The sequence below is a fragment of the Cannabis sativa genome, chromosome 4 (assembly GCF_029168945.1).
Source record: "Cannabis sativa cultivar Pink pepper isolate KNU-18-1 chromosome 4, ASM2916894v1, whole genome shotgun sequence".
NCBI lineage: Eukaryota > Viridiplantae > Streptophyta > Magnoliopsida > Rosales > Cannabaceae > Cannabis > Cannabis sativa.
The window spans coordinates 45,011,508-45,030,331 of record NC_083604.1 but is presented as its reverse complement, the minus strand read 5'-3'; the positions used below and the strand labels follow the sequence as shown (position 1 = coordinate 45,030,331).

The 18,824-nt window shown below is 33.3% G+C and overlaps 1 protein-coding gene across 3 annotated transcripts in view; it reads left to right on the top strand.

Annotated features, from left to right (window-relative positions):
- Positions 1-18,045, top strand: part of LOC133037232 (actin-7) — a 74,804-nt gene extending 56,759 nt beyond the window's left edge. Inside the window, exons 1-5 of one of the 3 annotated variants that reach the window (XM_061114137.1) lie at positions 15,059-15,357; positions 16,080-16,152; positions 16,288-16,681; positions 16,767-17,380; positions 17,522-18,045. In XM_061114137.1, the coding sequence (XP_060970120.1) occupies positions 16,093-16,152; positions 16,288-16,681; positions 16,767-17,380; positions 17,522-17,587 (1,134 nt within the window). In that variant the 5' untranslated portion in view covers positions 15,059-15,357; positions 16,080-16,092 and the 3' untranslated portion in view covers positions 17,588-18,045. Of the gene's footprint in view, positions 1-15,058; positions 15,439-16,079; positions 16,153-16,287; positions 16,682-16,766; positions 17,381-17,521 lie in introns of those variants that run through there. The other 2 variants (XM_061114138.1, XM_061114139.1) reach the window with 2 other exon arrangements.
- The last annotated feature ends 779 nt before the right edge of the window (positions 18,046-18,824 follow it).

The window sequence follows — 18,824 nt, the reverse complement described above, 5'->3', positions numbered from 1 at the left end:
AGTGAAAATTCATAAACTAGACATAGTCTAACTTTAGAATTATAATTGATTAATCAAAATCAATTAACTGAGTCTTACAAGTAGTATGGTCTCAACTAGTATGGGGACCATGGGTCTATATATCCGAGCTTCCAATAAGCAGATCAAGAATTTATATCTTAAATTCACTGACTTATTAATTCTTCGTTGAATCCACGCATAGAACTTAGAATTGCACTCTCAGTCTATAGAACGCTCTATATGTTCCACCATATAGACACGTCATTAGTTATCCATTGTTATAATCCTAATTTGATCAATGATCCTCTATATAGATGATCTACACTGTAAAGGAATTAGATTACTGAAACACCCTACAATGTATTTTATCCTTAAAACACTTACCCCGTATAAATGATATTTCAGCTAAGTGAAATGAGTACTTCATCATTTATTTTCGTTTGGTCAAGCTCGAAGGAAATCATCCTTTACTTTCTATTTGTCAGATAGAAGTTATAGATTCCATATTTATGTTAGCGCTCCCACTCAATTGCACTATCATGTTCCCAAAATGTACATATCACCCTGACCCAAAAGTAGGCTTAACTAACAAATCAAAGAACATGTATAATACTCTTGAGATCGAACCTAAACATATCAGGATCAAGATCATTTGATCTAGGATCAACGGGTGATATTGAATTGAATAGATATTACGGTAAATTTTAATATATCTAATCAAAGTTCAATATCGGTCCCTTCCGATGTATACTCTATACATCCGATACTGGTAAACTTTGCCAATGCCCTGGAAAGGACATAACACTTATCCAAGGTGTAAGAATACCTATCACTGATTATCATGTCAGTCTAAATCCAGTGAACTGACAAATCAGGGAATAAACTTTCGAACATATAATTAAGATTATATTCCACTATGTTGACAACACTATAATCATTAACAAATTCATATGTTCTGGACTTAAATAGAATTCATACATTATAAATATATAATCATGAAATAAATCATGTGAACCATGCAACATTAAATGTTATTTCTGATCTTTATTAATAAGTAAATCTGATTATATTGAAATGAGTTTTATTTAAGGCATAAAACCCAACATCTTCCTCTTGCCAAGTACACTTCTTCTTTCTTGGATTCTTTTTCCAACTGTAAATCAAAATCTTTCGATTTAAGTGCGGTAAGAACATCCTCCAATGCAATCACATCTATACCATACATGATAGCTGCATTGACTTCTTTATATGCAATTGAAAGTGATCTCAACAAAATAATGGCCTGGCTTTCTTTATCAACCTTGTGGTTTATATTAGCCAATCCTATAATAATCTTATTAAATCTATCAATATTATCATCTAAAGAAATGGAAGAAATCATTTCTAAAATCCTATCACCTTTCTAGAAAATTAATCTTGCTAGCAATTGATGGCTTTAAGTATAATTCTTCCAACTTATTCCAAACTCCTTCCATCGTCTTCTCTACGATGATTTTCCTTCGAACACTATTTGACAGATACATGATGATTGTGTAGTATGCCATTTACTCCAATTCTGCTTTTTCCTCTAGTTTCTTTTCTGCCAATATCTTCTCATCTCCAAGAACCTTTGTAAGTTTCTGGTGCACTAGGATTCCTTTCAGACTTTCTCTCCATAGTGTAAAGTCCCAGTTCTATTAAACTTCTCCAATTCAAATCTCGCCATTGATGACATTCAAAGTTTCTTCAAGAATTGCAGTGGAATGAATCTTGATTTTGTGATCTTGATTGATAACCAAGCTCTGATTTATGGGAAAATTACGACTAACATTGTAGAATCAAATCAATGAAACTTTAACATTCAAACAATTAGTAATGACAAGATTAACAAATCAAGAACAACAAGCGGATGAAAGCAAGAACAAACAGAGTATATAAATAAAAAACAATAAATGCAAAAGATTAAGAAATCAACACCAAGATATATACTGGTTCAAGTCCGATAGATCGATTTGATCTATGGCTCTACTCCAGTTCTGGAACACCACCGAAATCGTTATTTATTGATTGAGCAAGAATATGTACAATAAAGTCGAGATGAGATTCTCTGAAGAGTTCTTACAAAGTTTTTCAACTCTCACATTTACACCCAAGAATCTTCTTCATCTATAGAAGATTTTTCTTAAAAAACCAAACCAAATCTCTCTCTTTTCACTGCACCTCTCTCTCTACCTTTCAATCTTTTCTCTCTCAAACGCTCAATATCATCTGAACTTAGTTCTTAATCTTATGTCTCGAAATAACAAATCAATGTGGTATTTATAGGCTTAGGATTAAGATCTTAAAGTCAGTGGCTGCAAGAAACGAGGTTATTAAGTTAGTTGAAAATAACTAACTTAACCAACTCCTCTTTGAGCGAAGCCTCCATGTCAGCTTAAGTATTAGAGCTTCTGAGAACATATATGAGCTTCTGGAATCACGGACCAAGGACACTCGCTGATGGCGCTTCCGAACAGGATTGAGTCTACTGGAGTTGATTATCTGGAACTACCATTCCAGGAGGGACAACTACCTAGCAAGAACTCTATCCCAGAGTCAGTCTAGCTATCTTGAAGACTGGGCCCTGAGTGGACATGATAGTTGTTGCGATATTTAGCACACGCAAGTGTACGTATCGTTTCAAGTAGTAGACTCACTAGGAGTGAGGTCGATCCCACAGGGAGTGTAGTTAAGTACGTTAAAATTAAATTTTTACTTCTATATGATTAAATAAAAGATAGGAAAAAAAACAATGAAGTATAAGAAAAATAGTTGGATGCAACGATTCGAGAAAATTGATAGTTAATAAACTAGGGTGTCGATTTCAATTGTTTTTATTGAATATGGCCTAATATGATTATTTTTCTAATATTAATTCCTATGCAATAGCAGGTTTACTAAGGTAATTTATAGTTTTCTCAGATATATAAACCTCAATTACATGTAAACTTTCTACTCTCGTGATAAATTTAACATGCAACATGCATTAAACACAGAAACCCTATAAGCTATCTAAACCATATAGGTACTCTCGTCCTATATCGAAATTCAGTTCTATTCTACTATAGCATATTTGACACTCACTTCTCAGATCTCGCATCAAAATCATAAACAGTTAATTTCATGCAATTAAAAGTAATTAAGCACAAATAAAATATAATACATAGAAATTAGGGGGAAAATAAATCATATTAAAACCATAAACAATGTCAAACAATATCCATCTAACCCTAATAAAGTGTTTAGTTACTCATGTTCATTGAAGCACAAATACACATATTAACTGATAGAAAAGAGATGAAAAATAGAGAAGAGAAGAAAAGAAGAATGCTGAAAACCCTGAGTAGTATGTCTCCAGTATTGCAGTTGATCTCTCTACTCTGTATCTGAACTCTCACTTTTTTTCTCTCTGAAATTGCTTGCTGCAATCAACTCCCTTCTTCCCTTTGTATAGGCATTGAAGGCCTAAAAAGATGGAAAAAACGAACATGTTTAAATTCCAATTCGAATTTAAATTTTTGGGAAACCTCAAACGAGATATTTTTCCTGCTGCGTCGACTGATAGTATTTTGGCCATAACTCTCTCGATATTGCTTGGAATTGGACGATTCAAGATATTCCGGAAAGATAAAAGAGAGATCTAGAACTTTTATGTTTTGACGTTTTCCAAAATCTAATCAGAAGATAGTATAATTCAGGCTTGAATTTCAGCTTTATTTCCTTGCACAATTTCCTCTATTTTAAATATCATGATATTTTTATCTTTTTTTTTCCATCTTTTTCTCTGATATTTTTCTAATCTTCTTCTATTTTAAATCTGCACAAATAAAAGATAACAAGCGTGAAAATGCTCTAAACACGATTAAAACGAAATTAAAAATATACTAAACTTAATCTAAAATTAATACTAAAAATAACCTAACAAATTCCCCCAAACTAAGCTTTTACTCGTCCTCGAGTAAAACACTAAATAAACATTAAACAAGTCAATCTCCAAAACATGAGTAATTTTCAAGTAGCTTCAATAATATGATTATGAAAAAATTCACTTATGCATATAATCTAGAATTTTAGTTCAATTACACCCTTGACAGATTTCAATTTATTTTCATTTAGCTCATGAAACCATAGAATGCAATTAACTAACAATTAAACGACTTTATGCATGCCAATTAAAATCATCAATCCACTAACCCAAAATTCCATATCCTTGCAATACTTACTATTCTCCACTAATATAGATTAATGCACAACCAAAAATCAGAAGGTCTTTCTAGGCTTGTATTGTTAGGCTTTGGTAAGGGTAGATGAGATGGTCATTTACGCTTGTCTATACCATAAGCTTCTCCAATCATGTCACCCACAATACCCCTTTTTCTAATTACATGAGAGATATATTTTTCAACAAGGTTGCAACAACTTTATATTTATCTTTTTTTTTATTTGGCATTGGTTGTCAGATTTTTATTTCTTTTTTTTTTTTCAAGTTGTTGCCAATCAATTTTTTTTTATATATTCTCTCAATTTTCATACTTTTTTCCACACACACAACAAACTTCCCATCCAAATTCCCCCAAACTAAAGATCTACTTATGGTATAATTAGGATTAAATATCTTAGATATTTATGGGTTTATCTTTTTTAGGCTCAATATGTGTAGAACAAAGAATAGGTTAAGGCTAAAAAAAGGGTAACTAGGATAAAAATTAGAAGGATGGCTTGAAAGGCACAATCGATCCAAAAAAATGCCTAAATCACTTTCCTAGTCATGCATAATTTATTATTTCGCCTCAAATAGCAAGCAAGCAAGTTCTAGAATTTTCCAAGCAACTTTCCACATGTCAAATTTAGCATACATAAATCAATTCAATTACTAGAAAATTAGCTAATATGATTCTATGTTCTTTCAAGTATAAAATTGAAATTAGTCAAGAATGTAATATCACCAAGCACACGGATTTTTCGAAAAAATAAATAAACTTTTCAAATCATGCTATCTACCTACTTTCAAATTGACTCACATTAAGAAAATTGACTCACAACAAAAAAAAAAAACTAAAAATTAAAAATTAAAAGACATAAAACTTAAAAAAACTCAAAATAAAAATTAAGTCACTCCTCCTCCAAACTAAAGTGACACATTGTCCCCAATGTGACATTAAAAAAAGGAAAGGAAACTTACCTGAGCGCAACATCAACAAGCGGTTGATTCCCGTAATAAGCGTCATGCAAGACAACTTGAAAATTGTTGTTGTATTTGCCTTCAAGCTTGGCAAGCGATGAGTTTGAATCAAAGTCAGTACCAACAACATAAGACTTTGGATGATGAGCTTGGGGAGAACCCTTTTGTAGCTCGCAGAGGATGTAATATGGTGTTGATGAAATATATGAATTCATTGGTGATTTATTAGTCAATATCATTGATGAAGTCGAATCAATTATGCCATGTGCTTCCTCATCCTCCAATGTCACAATATCTACTCTTTCATCTAACAAACCTTCTTCTTGTTGCTCACTCTCCACATGGCTATTCATACCCTCACTTGTGATTTCATATTCAATGAGTTCCTCTTCACAAGGATCTTGATCTTCAATTGTAGGCTTATTATCTTCCTTGTATTCAACTAATGACCCTTCTTCATTGTAGCAATAACTCTCATAACTTTCATCATTGGAATTATTACATTCTGAATCATAAGCCATTGAATTATCACATAAGGATCTCACCATGTCAGTTAAGCGATTAATCTCTCCTGGAAGTGATTGCATAAGTGCTAGTAGTTGTTCCTCTTTTTTAGATTGTTGAGATGAATTTGGGCAACAAGGTGGGTATTGGTGACTCCAACCCTGAAGTGATGGATCCCAATGCCAGTCGTAATCAAAATCTGCCATATTATTCAATAGATTTATTACATCATAGCCTCTCATTAATAGAGGTGCTCCAGTTGTCTCTGCTCCATAATCAACCCAGCTTCTTGTTTCATCATTAAGTCCGTTATAAAAGAGCCACGTAAAACATTCACTTGAGAAAGTGGGATAACATCTCTCTCCATACTCTTTAAATCTCCTCCAAGCAGAATAGAATGGTTCATTGTGTCGTTGGGCAAAATCCTCAAGATATAGCATCTGGATTTGTCTTGCAGGTCAAACTCATATGTAAAACATTAGTAAAATTAAAAAAAAATAAAACTAAATTAGTACTAAAAAGATTAAAAAAATTTGAAACAACAAAATTAATACTAAAACTAAAAAGAAAAACCGAATTAGAACAAAATTTAATTTTTAATAATATTAACTATCACTCCCCGGCAACGGCGCCAAAAACTTGTTGCGATATTTAGCACACGCAAGTGTACGTATCGTTTCAAGTAGTAGACTCACTAGGAGTGAGGTCGATCCCACAGGGAGTGTAGTTAAGTACGTTAAAATTAAATTTTTACTTCTATTTGATTAAATAAAAGATAGGAAAAAAAAACAATGAAGTATAAGAAAAATAGTTGGATGCAACGATTCGAGAAAATTGATAGTTAATAAACTAGGGTGTCGATTTCAATTGTTTTTATTGAATATGGCCTAATATGATTATTTTCCTAATATTAATTCCTATGCAATAGCAGGTTTACTAAGGTAATTTATAGTCTTCTCAGATATATAAACCTCAATTACATGTAAACTTTCTACTCTCGTGATAAATTTAACATGCAACATGCATTAAACACAGAAACCCTATAAGCTATCTAAACCATATAGGTACTCTCGTCCTATATCGAAATTCAGTTCTATTCTACTATAGCATATTTGACACTCACTTCTCAGATCTCGCATCAAAATCATAAACAGTTAATTGGTGATCAGGCAATTAAAAGTAATTAAGCACAAATAAAATAGAATACATAGAAATTAGGGGGAAAATAAATCATATTAAAACCATAAACAATGTCAAACAATATCCATCTAACCCTAATAAAGTGTTTAGTTACTCATGTTCATTGAAGCACAAATACACATATTAACTGATAGAAAAGAGATGAAAAATAGAGAAGAGAAGAAAAGAAGAATGCTGAAAAACCCTGAGTAGTATGTCTCCAGTATTGCAGTTGATCTCTCTACTCTGTATTTCAACTCTCACTTTTTTTCTCTCTGAAATTGCTTGCTGAAATCAACTCCCTTCTTCCCTTTGTATAGGCATTGAAGGCCTAAAAAGATGGAAAAAAACGCACATGTTTAAATTCCAATTCGAATTTAAATTTTTGGGAAACCTCAAACGAGATATTTTTCCTGCTGCGTCGACTGATAGTATTTTGGCCATAACTCTCTCGATATTGCTTGGAATTGGACGATTCAAGATATTCCGGAAAGATAAAAGAGAGATCTAGAACTTTTATGTTTTGACTTTTTCCAAAATCTAATCAGAAGATAGTCGAATTCAGGCTTGAAGTTTCGGCTTTATTTCCTTCCACAATTTCCTCTATTTTAAATATCATGATATTTTTATCTTTTTTTTCCATCTTTTTCTTTGATATTTTTCTAATCTTCTTCTATTTTAAATCTGCACAAATAAAAGATAACAAGCGTGAAAATGCTTTAAACACGATTAAAACTAAATTAAAAATATATTAAACTTAATCTAAAATTAATACTAAAAATAACCTAACAATAGTCATTTTAAAACTCCCTTCCAGACTCAACTATAATTCCACACGACTCCTGCTGGGATGGACAAGTTAGCTGTCCGAGAACAACATTTGAGAGACACCTAACTTTCCAGAAATAACTTTCTAGGAATGATATTGGAGACCTTTTTATTTGGATGAACTATACCACAATGGTGTTGTTTTTTTTTTTTTTCATTTCAAAAAATATTTTTGTTGTGGTTTTAAGTTGTTGTTAATTTTATTTTTTTATTTTAAATTATATATGCTACTGGTTTTTATTTTAGTTAAATTTTTTGGTGTAGATTTTTATTTATTTAGATAATTGAAAGATATTAATATAAATATAAATCTAAAATTAAAATTTAAGTAGAATTATAGTTATAAAAATAATAAATAACATATAATAATATATTATTGGATGATATATGTGTAGTTGAATAAAAAGATAAGTGTAGTGTTTGCTTCAATAATGAAGGAGCATAGTGAACTATATGAGTATTTACTTTAAGGTGTTTATTTTATTTGGCATGTTTATGTAATACACTTTTAAGTATTTATATTTTGAACTTATTATGTTTTTTTTTGTTAATGAAGTAATGGACATTTGTCATCCTATACACGATTCTACAAATAATGGTGATGATATGTGTTTGGTGGATAGTACAACCACTCATACAATACTTAGAAGTGATAAATATTTTTCAAATTTATCAAGAATGAATACAAATGTTAATACAATATCAGGCACTGCAAATTTAATTGAAGGCTCCGGAAGAGCCATTATATTGATGCCTAGAGGAACAAAAATTATTATAGATGATGCCTTATTATCCACCAAATTAAAAAAGAATCTGTTGAGTTTCAAAGATATATATCATAATGGATATCATATTGAGACAATAGATGAAAATAATTTTGAGTATATTTGCATTACGTCTATTATTTCAAGAAAAAAGTGCATATTTGAAAAATTACCTGGTTTGTCTTCAGGTTTGTACATTACATAAGTACAATAGAAACTCATGTTATTGTGAACGAGAAGTTCACACACCAGAAAAATTTATTTATTATTTGGCATGACCGGTTAGGCCATCCCGGTTCAATTATGATGCGTAGAATAATAGAGAACTCACATAGTCATCCATTGAGGAACCAGAAGATTCTTTTATCCAGTGAGTTCTCATGTGCTGCTTGTTCTCAAGGAAAGTTAATCATTAAGCCCTCACCGGTAAATGTTGGAATTGAATCCCCTGGATTTCTTGAACGAATTCAGGGCGACATATGTGGGCCTATTTGCCCACCATGTGGACCATTCAAATATTTTATGGTATTGATAGATGCATCAACTAGATGGTCACATGTTTTCTTATTATCTACTCGTAATGTAGCATTTGCAAGATTGCTTGCTCAAATAATTCGTTTACGAGCACAATTCCCAGACCATGCAATCAAGACAATCCGCCTTGATAATGCTGGTGAATTTACATCACAGGCTTTTAATGATTATTGTATGTCAAAATAGATAAATGTAGAACTTCCTGTTGCTCATGTACATACACAAAATGGTCTAGCGGAATCATTTATTAAGCGCCTCCAATTAATCGCAAGACCATTACTTATGAGAACAAAACTCCCAATTATAGCTTGGGGACATGCTATTATACATGTTGCGGCACTTGTACGCATTAGGCCAACATCACATCAATTCTCCCCATTACAATTGGCTTTTGGTCAGGAGCCAAATATTTCCCATCTAAGAATCTTTGGTTGTACATTATATGTTCCGATTGCTCCACCACAACGAACAAAGATGGGTCCTCAAAGGAGGCTGGGAATATATGTTGGGTATGAATCTCCATCTATCATTAAATATCTCGAACCCACAACTGGAGATATATTTACAGCACGTTTTGTTGATTGTCATTTTGATGAGACAAGTTTCCCAGCTTTAGGGGGAGGGGAAAAGAAACAGCTGGAAAAAGAAATTATATGGAATGCACAATCATTATCTCAATTTGATCCTCGTACAAATCAATGTGAACTTGAAGTTCAAAGAATAATTCATTTGCAAAAAATTGCAAATCAATTACCAGATGCATTCACTGACCCAAAGAAAATTACAAAATCACATATTCCAGCTGAAAATGCTCCAATTCGAATTGAAATCCCAGAAGGACAATTAACTAATGATTCTAAAGCACGTTTGAAACGTGGTAGACCAGTCGGTTCCAAAGATAACAATTCTCGAAAAAGAAAGAGAGCAGATAATCAAGATGGCCCTAATAAAGAGGCTGAAAATTTTGAGGAAGATGTTGACATAAGCAAATCTCTTGAAGAGATTCAGGTACCTGAAAATATTAGAAATAATGAGATCTCAATAAATTATGTCAATACAGGAAAAGAATGGAACCGACTTGAAGTAATTGTCGACAATATTTTTGCTTATAATGTAGCGCTAGAAATTGTAAATGAAAACAAGGATCTTGAACCTAAATCTATCAAAGAATGTCAAAATATAAAAGATTGGCCAAAATGGAAAGAAGCAATTCAAGCAGAATTGAATTCACTTGCTAAACGCAAAGTATTTGGACCTATAGTCCAAACACCTGAAGGTGTGAAACCCGTTGGATACAAATGGGTATGTTTACGTAAAAGAAATAAGAAAAATGAAGTTGTGAGATACAAAGCAAGACTTGTAGCTCAAGGTTTCTCTCAAAGGCCAGGTATTGATTATGAGGAGACATATTCTCCTGTGGTGGATGGAATAACATTAAGATATTTGGTTAGCCTGGTTGTGAGTGAAAAACTCGATATGCGATTAATGGATGTAGTCACAGCTTATTTATATGGATCACTAGATAGTGATATTTACATGAAGATCCCTGAAGGATTTAAGATGCCTGATGCATATAATTCAAGCAATCGAGAAATGTGCTCAATTAAATTACAAAGATCATTGTATGGATTAACGCATGTGGTACAATCGACTTAGTGAATATTTATTAAAAGAATGATATAAAAATGATCCTATTTGCCCATGTGTTTTTATAAAAGTTCAAGTCATGAGTTTGTTATCATTGTTGTTTATGTTGATGATTTGAATACTATTGGAACTCCTAAAAAACTTTCAGAAGCCGTGGAATATCTAAAGAAAGAGTTCGAAATGAAAGATTTAGGAAAAATAAAATTTTGTCTTGGTCTACAAATTGAGCATTTAAAATGTGGAATTTTCATTCATCAGTCAACTTATACTGAAAAGATTTTGAGACGGTTTTATATGGATAAATCACACCCATTGAGTAGCCCAATGGTAGTTAGATCACTTGATGTAGAAAAATATCCTTTTCGACCTAGAGAAGAACATGAAGAGCTCCTTGGTCCAGAAGTACCATATCTTAGTGCAATAGGAGCATTGATGTATCTTGCTAATTGTACAAGACCTGATATAGCTTTCTCTGTTAATTTGTTAGCAAGATTTAGTTCTGCTCCAACATATAGACATTGGAAAGGGATTAAGCACATACTCTGCTATCTCCAGGGTACTATTGATAAAGGATTGTTCTATTCTAATAATTGTGGGTCACAACTTATTGGCTACACAGATGCAGGATATTTATCTGATCCACATAAAGCAAGATCTCAAACTGGCTATTTGTTCACTTGCAGTGACACTGCTATATCCTGGCGGTCAACAAAGCAAACTCTGGTAGCTACTTCCTCAAATCATGCTAAGATACTTGCAATTCACGAGGCAAGTCGAGAATGTGTTTGGTTAAGATCAATGACACAACATATTCGAGGAACATGTGGATTAACATCTAATAAAGAAGTACCAACAATTCTCTATGAAGATAATGCTGCTTGCATCACTCAAATTAAAGATGGGTACATTAAAGGAGACAGAACTAAACATATTTCACCAAAATTCTTCTTTACACACAATCTTCAAGAAACATGGTGATATCGTTGTTCAACAAATTCGATCAAGTGATAATCTTGCAGACTTATTCACGAAGTCATTACCAACATCAACTTTTGGGAAGATGGTTCACAAGATTGGAATGCGTCGATTAAAGGATCTCCATGAATGCCAAAATGAGGGGGAGTTATTTCATACTGCACTCTTTTTTCCTTGACTGAGTTTTGTCCTACTGGGTTTTCTCGGCGAGGTTTTTAATGAGACAATTATTATGGACATCCAAGGGGGAGTGTTATAAATATTATTATTTTGTGGATGTCCAAATCTTTTATTTATTACCATTAATGTAATCAACATTCCCTTTTTTTAGTTTCTCTTTTTCTTAGTTTCTTAATATTTGACTCTTGTATGTGTATAAATAGGAGATCACCTATTCGAATAAAACACTAAGAAAATTCTCATCTCTTCTCTATTTTCTTTCTCTAAATTATAATATTACATAATACTAATATTTCATAATATAAATCCTTCAAAAAAAAAATATTTCATAATATAAACTTAATTTTTTAAATATTGAAGTATACTTATTATTTGTTGGGTTTTATGCCCTAAATAAAACTCATTTCAATATAATCAGATTTACTTATTAATATAGATCAGAAATAACATTTAATGTTGCATGGTTCACATGATTTATTTCATGATTATATGTACATAATGTATAAATTCATCTATAACCCTTTTCACATACTTGATCCTGTTTATTGTGCCGTCAACACATTGGAAAGTAAACATGACTATGTGAATAAAGTTTCCTAGATTTATCAGACACAGGGTTTTACTATATGATAATCTACAACAGAGTTTACTTGCATTTGGAGAAATGCTATGTTCTTTCCAGAGCATTGGTTAAAGTAAAGCTCAGGTTGGATGCATGGAGTATGCATCGGAAGGGACTGATATTGAACTTTGACTTAGATTTATTAAACTTACCGTAATATCTATTCAAGTCAATATCGCCTAGTTGATCCTAGATCAAGTGATCTTAATCCTGTTATGATTTGGCTCAATCTCGAGAGGCTATTCGTGTTCTTTGATTTGTTAGTTAAGCCTACTTTTGGGTCAGGGTGATACGTACATTTTGGGAACACGGTAGTGCAATTGAGTGAGAGGGCTAACATAAACATGGAATCTATAGCTTCTATCTGGCGAATAGTAAGTAAAGGATGATCTCCTTCGAGCTTGACCAAACAAAAATAAATGGTGGAGATCTCATTTCACATAAGCTGAAATATCATTTATACGGGGTTAAGTGTTTTAAGGATTAAATACATTGTAGGGTGTAACGGTAATCTAATCCCTTTATAGTGTAGATCATTCATATAGAGGATCATTGATCAAATTAGGATTATAACAATGGATAACTAATGATGTGTCTATATGGTGGAACATATAGAGCATTCTATATACTGAGAGTTCAATTCTAAGTTCTATGCGTGGATTGAACGAAGAATTAATAAGTTAGTGAATTTTAGTAATAAATTCTTGATCTACTTATTGGAAGCTTGGTTATATATAGACCCATGGTCCCCGCACTAGTTGAGATAATATTGCTTGTAAGACTCATATAATTGGTTTTGATTAATCAATTATAATTCTCAAATTAGACTATGTCTATTTGTGAAATTTTCACTAAGTAAGGGCGAAATTGTAAAGAAAGAGTTTATAGGGGCATATTTGTTAATTATGATACTTTGTATGGTTCAATTAATAAATATGATAAATGACAATATTATTTAATAATTATTTATAGTTATTAAATAGTTAGAATTGGCATTTAAATGGTTGAATTAGAAAATTGGAGTTTTTGAGAAAATCAGATGCAGAAAAGATAAAACTGCAAAATTGCAAAAAGTGAGGCCCAAATCCACAAGTATAGGGCCGCCCACTTTTGTAGGGAATTTAAACTGATATTTTCATTATTTTAATGCCAAATAATTTAAACCTAACCCTAGTGGAATGCTATAAATAGATAGTGAAGGCTTCAAGAAATTTACACTTAAATTTTCTACTTTTTCATTCAGAAAAAAACTGAGCCTCTCTCTCTCTCCCTATCTTTGGTCGACCCCACTCTCTTTCTCTTCTTCCTTGAATTTCGAAATCCTTAGTGTTAGAGTAGTGCCCACACACAGCAAGTGATACCTCAATCATAGTGAGGAAGATCGTGAAGAAAGACTTTCAGCAAGAAGGAGTTTCAGCACCAAAGAATCAGAGAAAGAGATCCAGGTTCAGATATTGATAATGCTCTGCTACAGCAAGGAATCAAGGGCTAGATATCTGAACGGAAGGAGTCATTATATTCCGCTGCACCCAATGTAAGGTTTCCTAAACTTTATATGTATTTATTTCATCGTTTTAGAAAGTTCATATTTAGGGTGTCAATCAACATACTTGTGAGTAGATCTAAGATCCTGGTAAAATAATTTCCAACATTATTTTGTGAGGTGGAAATATAAATCCCCTTCTTTTATTATGAAATTTGAAATTTAAAGGCTAATTAGGATTTTTGCCCCCTGAACTTTGACATGTACCAAATCATGCCCCCCGAGCTTTTAAGGTCGTTAAAAATACCCCCTGAACTATTGAGATTGTTGGATTTAAAGACTTTTTTTTTTTATCTAATTTCATTCAATTTTACTATTTCAGTGATTCTTTATGTCATAAACCATGCTCCTCGAACTTTGATATCTACCAAATCATGCCTCCTGAACTTTTAAGGTCGTTAAAAATACCCCGTGAACTATTGAGATTGTTGGATTTAAGGACTTTTTATCTAATTTCATTCAATTTTACTTTTTCAGTGATTCTTTATGTCCTAAACCATGCTTCCCGAACTTTGATATTTAACAAATTATGCTCCTCGAACTTTGACATGTACTAAATCATGCCCCCTGAACTTTCATCCATATTAGACTTTTTTACTAAAATTGGAAAAAAGTCCTATAATCCAACAATCTCAATAGTTCAGGGAGCATTTTTAATGACTTTTAAAGTTCAGAAAACATGATTTGGTACATGTCAAAGTTTAGGGAGCAAAAATCCTTATTAGCCAAATTTAAAATACATTAAGATAAAATATTTATTATATTTATAAATTTTAAGTTTTATACATACTTACTCTATTTGTTTTGAAATTTGAAAGAGTTTTTGTGCGAAAGTAGCTTAGCTTTGTATTAGCCGAGCCGAGCCGAACAATTAGCAGAAGAAGAGAAGAGCATCCCGTGACTGACTGCTGCAGAGTACAGAGCGAGACCCCAAGTTGAATAACAACAAATAGTAAGCCACTCGGCTTCAGTGAATTACTGTCTCCGATTTTTACAGTAGTTTGATCCTACGGTCGGGATTCAATCAGGAAAGACAAGCGAAACGATAAAATGAAACGATTTAATCTAATCTAACTCAGGAGAAGAACTTAAAGGAAAAAAGGCTGTCAGCCAGCCAGGTCATCATCCCATCTTTAGTCGTGGTGGAAATGATTCCATTTCCTCTTCTTCCAAATTCTTAAAATAAAATAATAATAATTATTATTATTCAATTCTTAATCTTTTAATTTTATTTATTTATTTTGATATATAAATTTGGTGTAAATTTTCGTCCATTTCCATTTCCGCCGAACGAGACTGCGAGACCCGACCCGACCCCATCGCGTTCTCTCGAGCTCGTTGGCTTTGTCTTCGGTCGTCTTTCGCATTCTCTTTTCTAAAGGTTTCAAATATCTAACTCGATCTTCCTCTTTTCAATTTTTCCTTTTATTTTTGGTTTGAATTGTTTCGATTTGTTCGATAGGTGAGTTCAGTAGTTCGCATCGTGTTCATTTCTGTGCTCTGATCTGTGTTTTGTATGAAATTTTTTGAGCTAATTCTCACATGAACATCATGATCTGTGGCGTCTTTCAGTGATGGATTTGTTGATTTTTGTTTTAGTTTATTATGTTAAACTTAGATCGGGTCGTTTAGCTTTCTGATATGGCCCTCATTTTTCTGGATCTGTTGTGTTTTTCATATTCCGATTGTCCAAATCGATGCGATTTAGAGTTCGAGAGTTTTCTTGTTCTAGATCTAACTTTATTAGATACCTGTAAATCTTAATTCCAGCGAAAGAATGCCGTTTCATTGTTTTCATAATTTAACTGGGATTTCATTGGAATTTTTTTCCCTATTTTTCTATGAAGTTTTGGATACAGAAGTTTAGTGAATTTAATATGCACGGACATTCCTATATTTTAATCATAAGATAGTGACTGGAGTTGAGACTCTCTGGAACAGAAGTAAAAACATGTATCTTTATTATATGATTATCGTTCTTTTGTTGTCTGTTGATGAGTTAGATAATCACTTTTTTTTTGCTACACAACTCTAGGAAAGACTCAGATGAGTTGGATTGCCGTTGTTTTACAACAGTTTAACTGGTAGTATTTTTTTATGCAGATTTATATAAAATATGGCCGACGCAGAGGACATTCAGCCCCTCGTTTGTGACAATGGTACTGGAATGGTGAAGGTTAGTATCTATCTCCCCTGCTTCTGCGAAAATAAACCACAAATGTTCGTTTTATTAATTTATATATTTGTTTTTCTGTTTATCAAATATTTTGCTTGGAAACATTGTTCTGATGTGTTATCTATAAATTTGCAGGCTGGGTTTGCTGGCGATGATGCGCCCAGGGCAGTCTTTCCCAGTATTGTTGGTCGTCCTAGACACACTGGTGTTATGGTTGGAATGGGACAGAAGGACGCATACGTAGGTGATGAAGCCCAGTCTAAAAGAGGTATCCTTACTTTGAAATATCCCATCGAGCATGGTATTGTCAGCAACTGGGATGATATGGAGAAAATTTGGCATCATACTTTCTACAATGAACTTCGTGTTGCCCCAGAAGAGCACCCAGTGCTTCTCACTGAGGCTCCTTTGAATCCTAAGGCTAACAGAGAAAAGATGACCCAGATCATGTTTGAGACATTCAACGTTCCAGCTATGTATGTGGCCATCCAGGCAGTTTTGTCCCTTTACGCTAGTGGACGTACAACTGGTTCGTATTCGATTCAATTACAGTAAGATTTAAAATTTCATTTAGTAATTGTACTAGAATAAACTGAGTTGGCTGTCTTTACCAGGTATCGTTCTGGATTCTGGTGATGGTGTGAGTCACACTGTGCCAATCTACGAAGGTTATGCCCTTCCCCATGCCATTCTTCGTCTTGACCTTGCTGGGCGTGATCTCACTGATTCTTTGATGAAGATTCTCACTGAGAGAGGCTACATGTTCACCACCACTGCCGAGCGGGAAATTGTCCGTGACATGAAGGAGAAGCTTGCTTATGTTGCCTTGGACTATGAGCAGGAACTCGAGACTGCCAAGAGTAGCTCCTCAGTTGAGAAGAACTACGAGTTGCCCGATGGCCAGATTATCACCATTGGAGCTGAGAGATTCCGATGCCCAGAAGTCCTCTTCCAACCATCTCTCATTGGAATGGAAGCTGCAGGAATTCACGAGACCACCTACAATTCCATCATGAAGTGTGATGTGGATATCAGAAAGGATCTCTACGGTAACATTGTTCTCAGTGGTGGTTCTACTATGTTCCCTGGTATTGCAGACAGGATGAGCAAGGAGATCACAGCTCTTGCACCAAGCAGCATGAAGATTAAGGTTGTGGCTCCACCAGAGAGAAAATACAGTGTCTGGATCGGAGGGTCCATTCTTGCATCCCTCAGCACCTTCCAGCAGGTGAGAACACATTGCATCGCATCTTTAATTTTCTTCAACTAACTAACCACCCTGTTTCTCAATTTTGTTTTCAAAATGTGCTATTACACATTGAGGTTTTGGGACTAAATATTTGGTTGTTTGGTTGTGATTATTATTCAGATGTGGATTTCCAAGGGCGAATATGATGAATCAGGTCCATCCATTGTCCACAGGAAGTGCTTCTAAGTTGTAACGGAAGTGCTTTGATGGTGAGTTATTTTTACATTTAGTTGGTTTTTCGTGTCATGTGTCATGTGAACTCAGTTTGGTTGAAGTGGAGAAGTATTGAGGAATTGGGTCAATACTGAATTCACGCTTATGGTATCTGCTGCTTTTGAGAGAGGCATTTACATGGAATGGCCTTGTGTATTTGGACTGGGCAAAGTGGAAAATTGGTTCAAAGTTCTTCCTGGCTGTCTCTTTCAGTAGGATGTTGTAGTTGGAGAGTGATTGTGTGTTTTTTTCTCTTTTTGTTTTCTCTTCTATTTACTTTTCTTTTTTCTTGTCTAATCGAACATAAATGTTAATAGTTATTGTATGTGAAATTTTCAGTTAGTGTCTGTTTGCGGTCATAAACTTTCTATTTTATATTCAAAATACTGGCTTGAAAGCTTGAGAGAATTATTTATTATCTTCTTTTATTATTTTTTCTATGGGATTTTTACGCTATTGTTGTTAATGATTGATTCTTCGATAACAGCCAGCAGTTATTTTGGTTGTTATGTTTAGTGTGATTAAATTTATCAAGAATAAAAAAAATTAAAATAAAAGAATAATTAGTAAATTAAGTTAGTATTTTTTAAAGGTGTTTTTTTTTTTGAGAATAAATGCTATTATATTAAAACTAGAGTCAAAATACAATAGCCATCAGGGGAGGAAGCATTTCCTCCAATCAAGAGCAAATAGAGTTCACCGAAAGAGCATATTTTGCTTAAACATGAACAGTAGTATTTGTAGATCTATTAACATGAGAGATTTGCACTCCAAGGAAATTAGACGCCAAGTGAGAAATATTTCAACCCTTTTACCACTAGTAGAGAAATGATTTCAATATAATGTACTTGTACGTGATGATCTTTAAGCCATTGTAGACCATATATTAAAGCCAAAGTTTCTATAACTTCCGGTTTAAAACAGCCAGGTAGAGGCCTGGATATTGTAGCAACAACGTCACCATTGTTATCATGTAGTATCGCACCAAAGCAGAAAGTTTGATTTAGTTTGTTAACAACTGCATTTGTGTTTAATTTCATTCTGCCCGATGAATGATTCAGCCATGGTTGATTTTTTGGGGTAGTAGCTGAGCGTTGGATAGCTGTTGCAACAGACGGTTTAGCAACAGCCTGTGCCAAGTGATATTCCTCCAAGTAATTCAAAGCAAAATAGAGTAAAACCTGATATGGCTTTGGTTTTGTGCCATGAA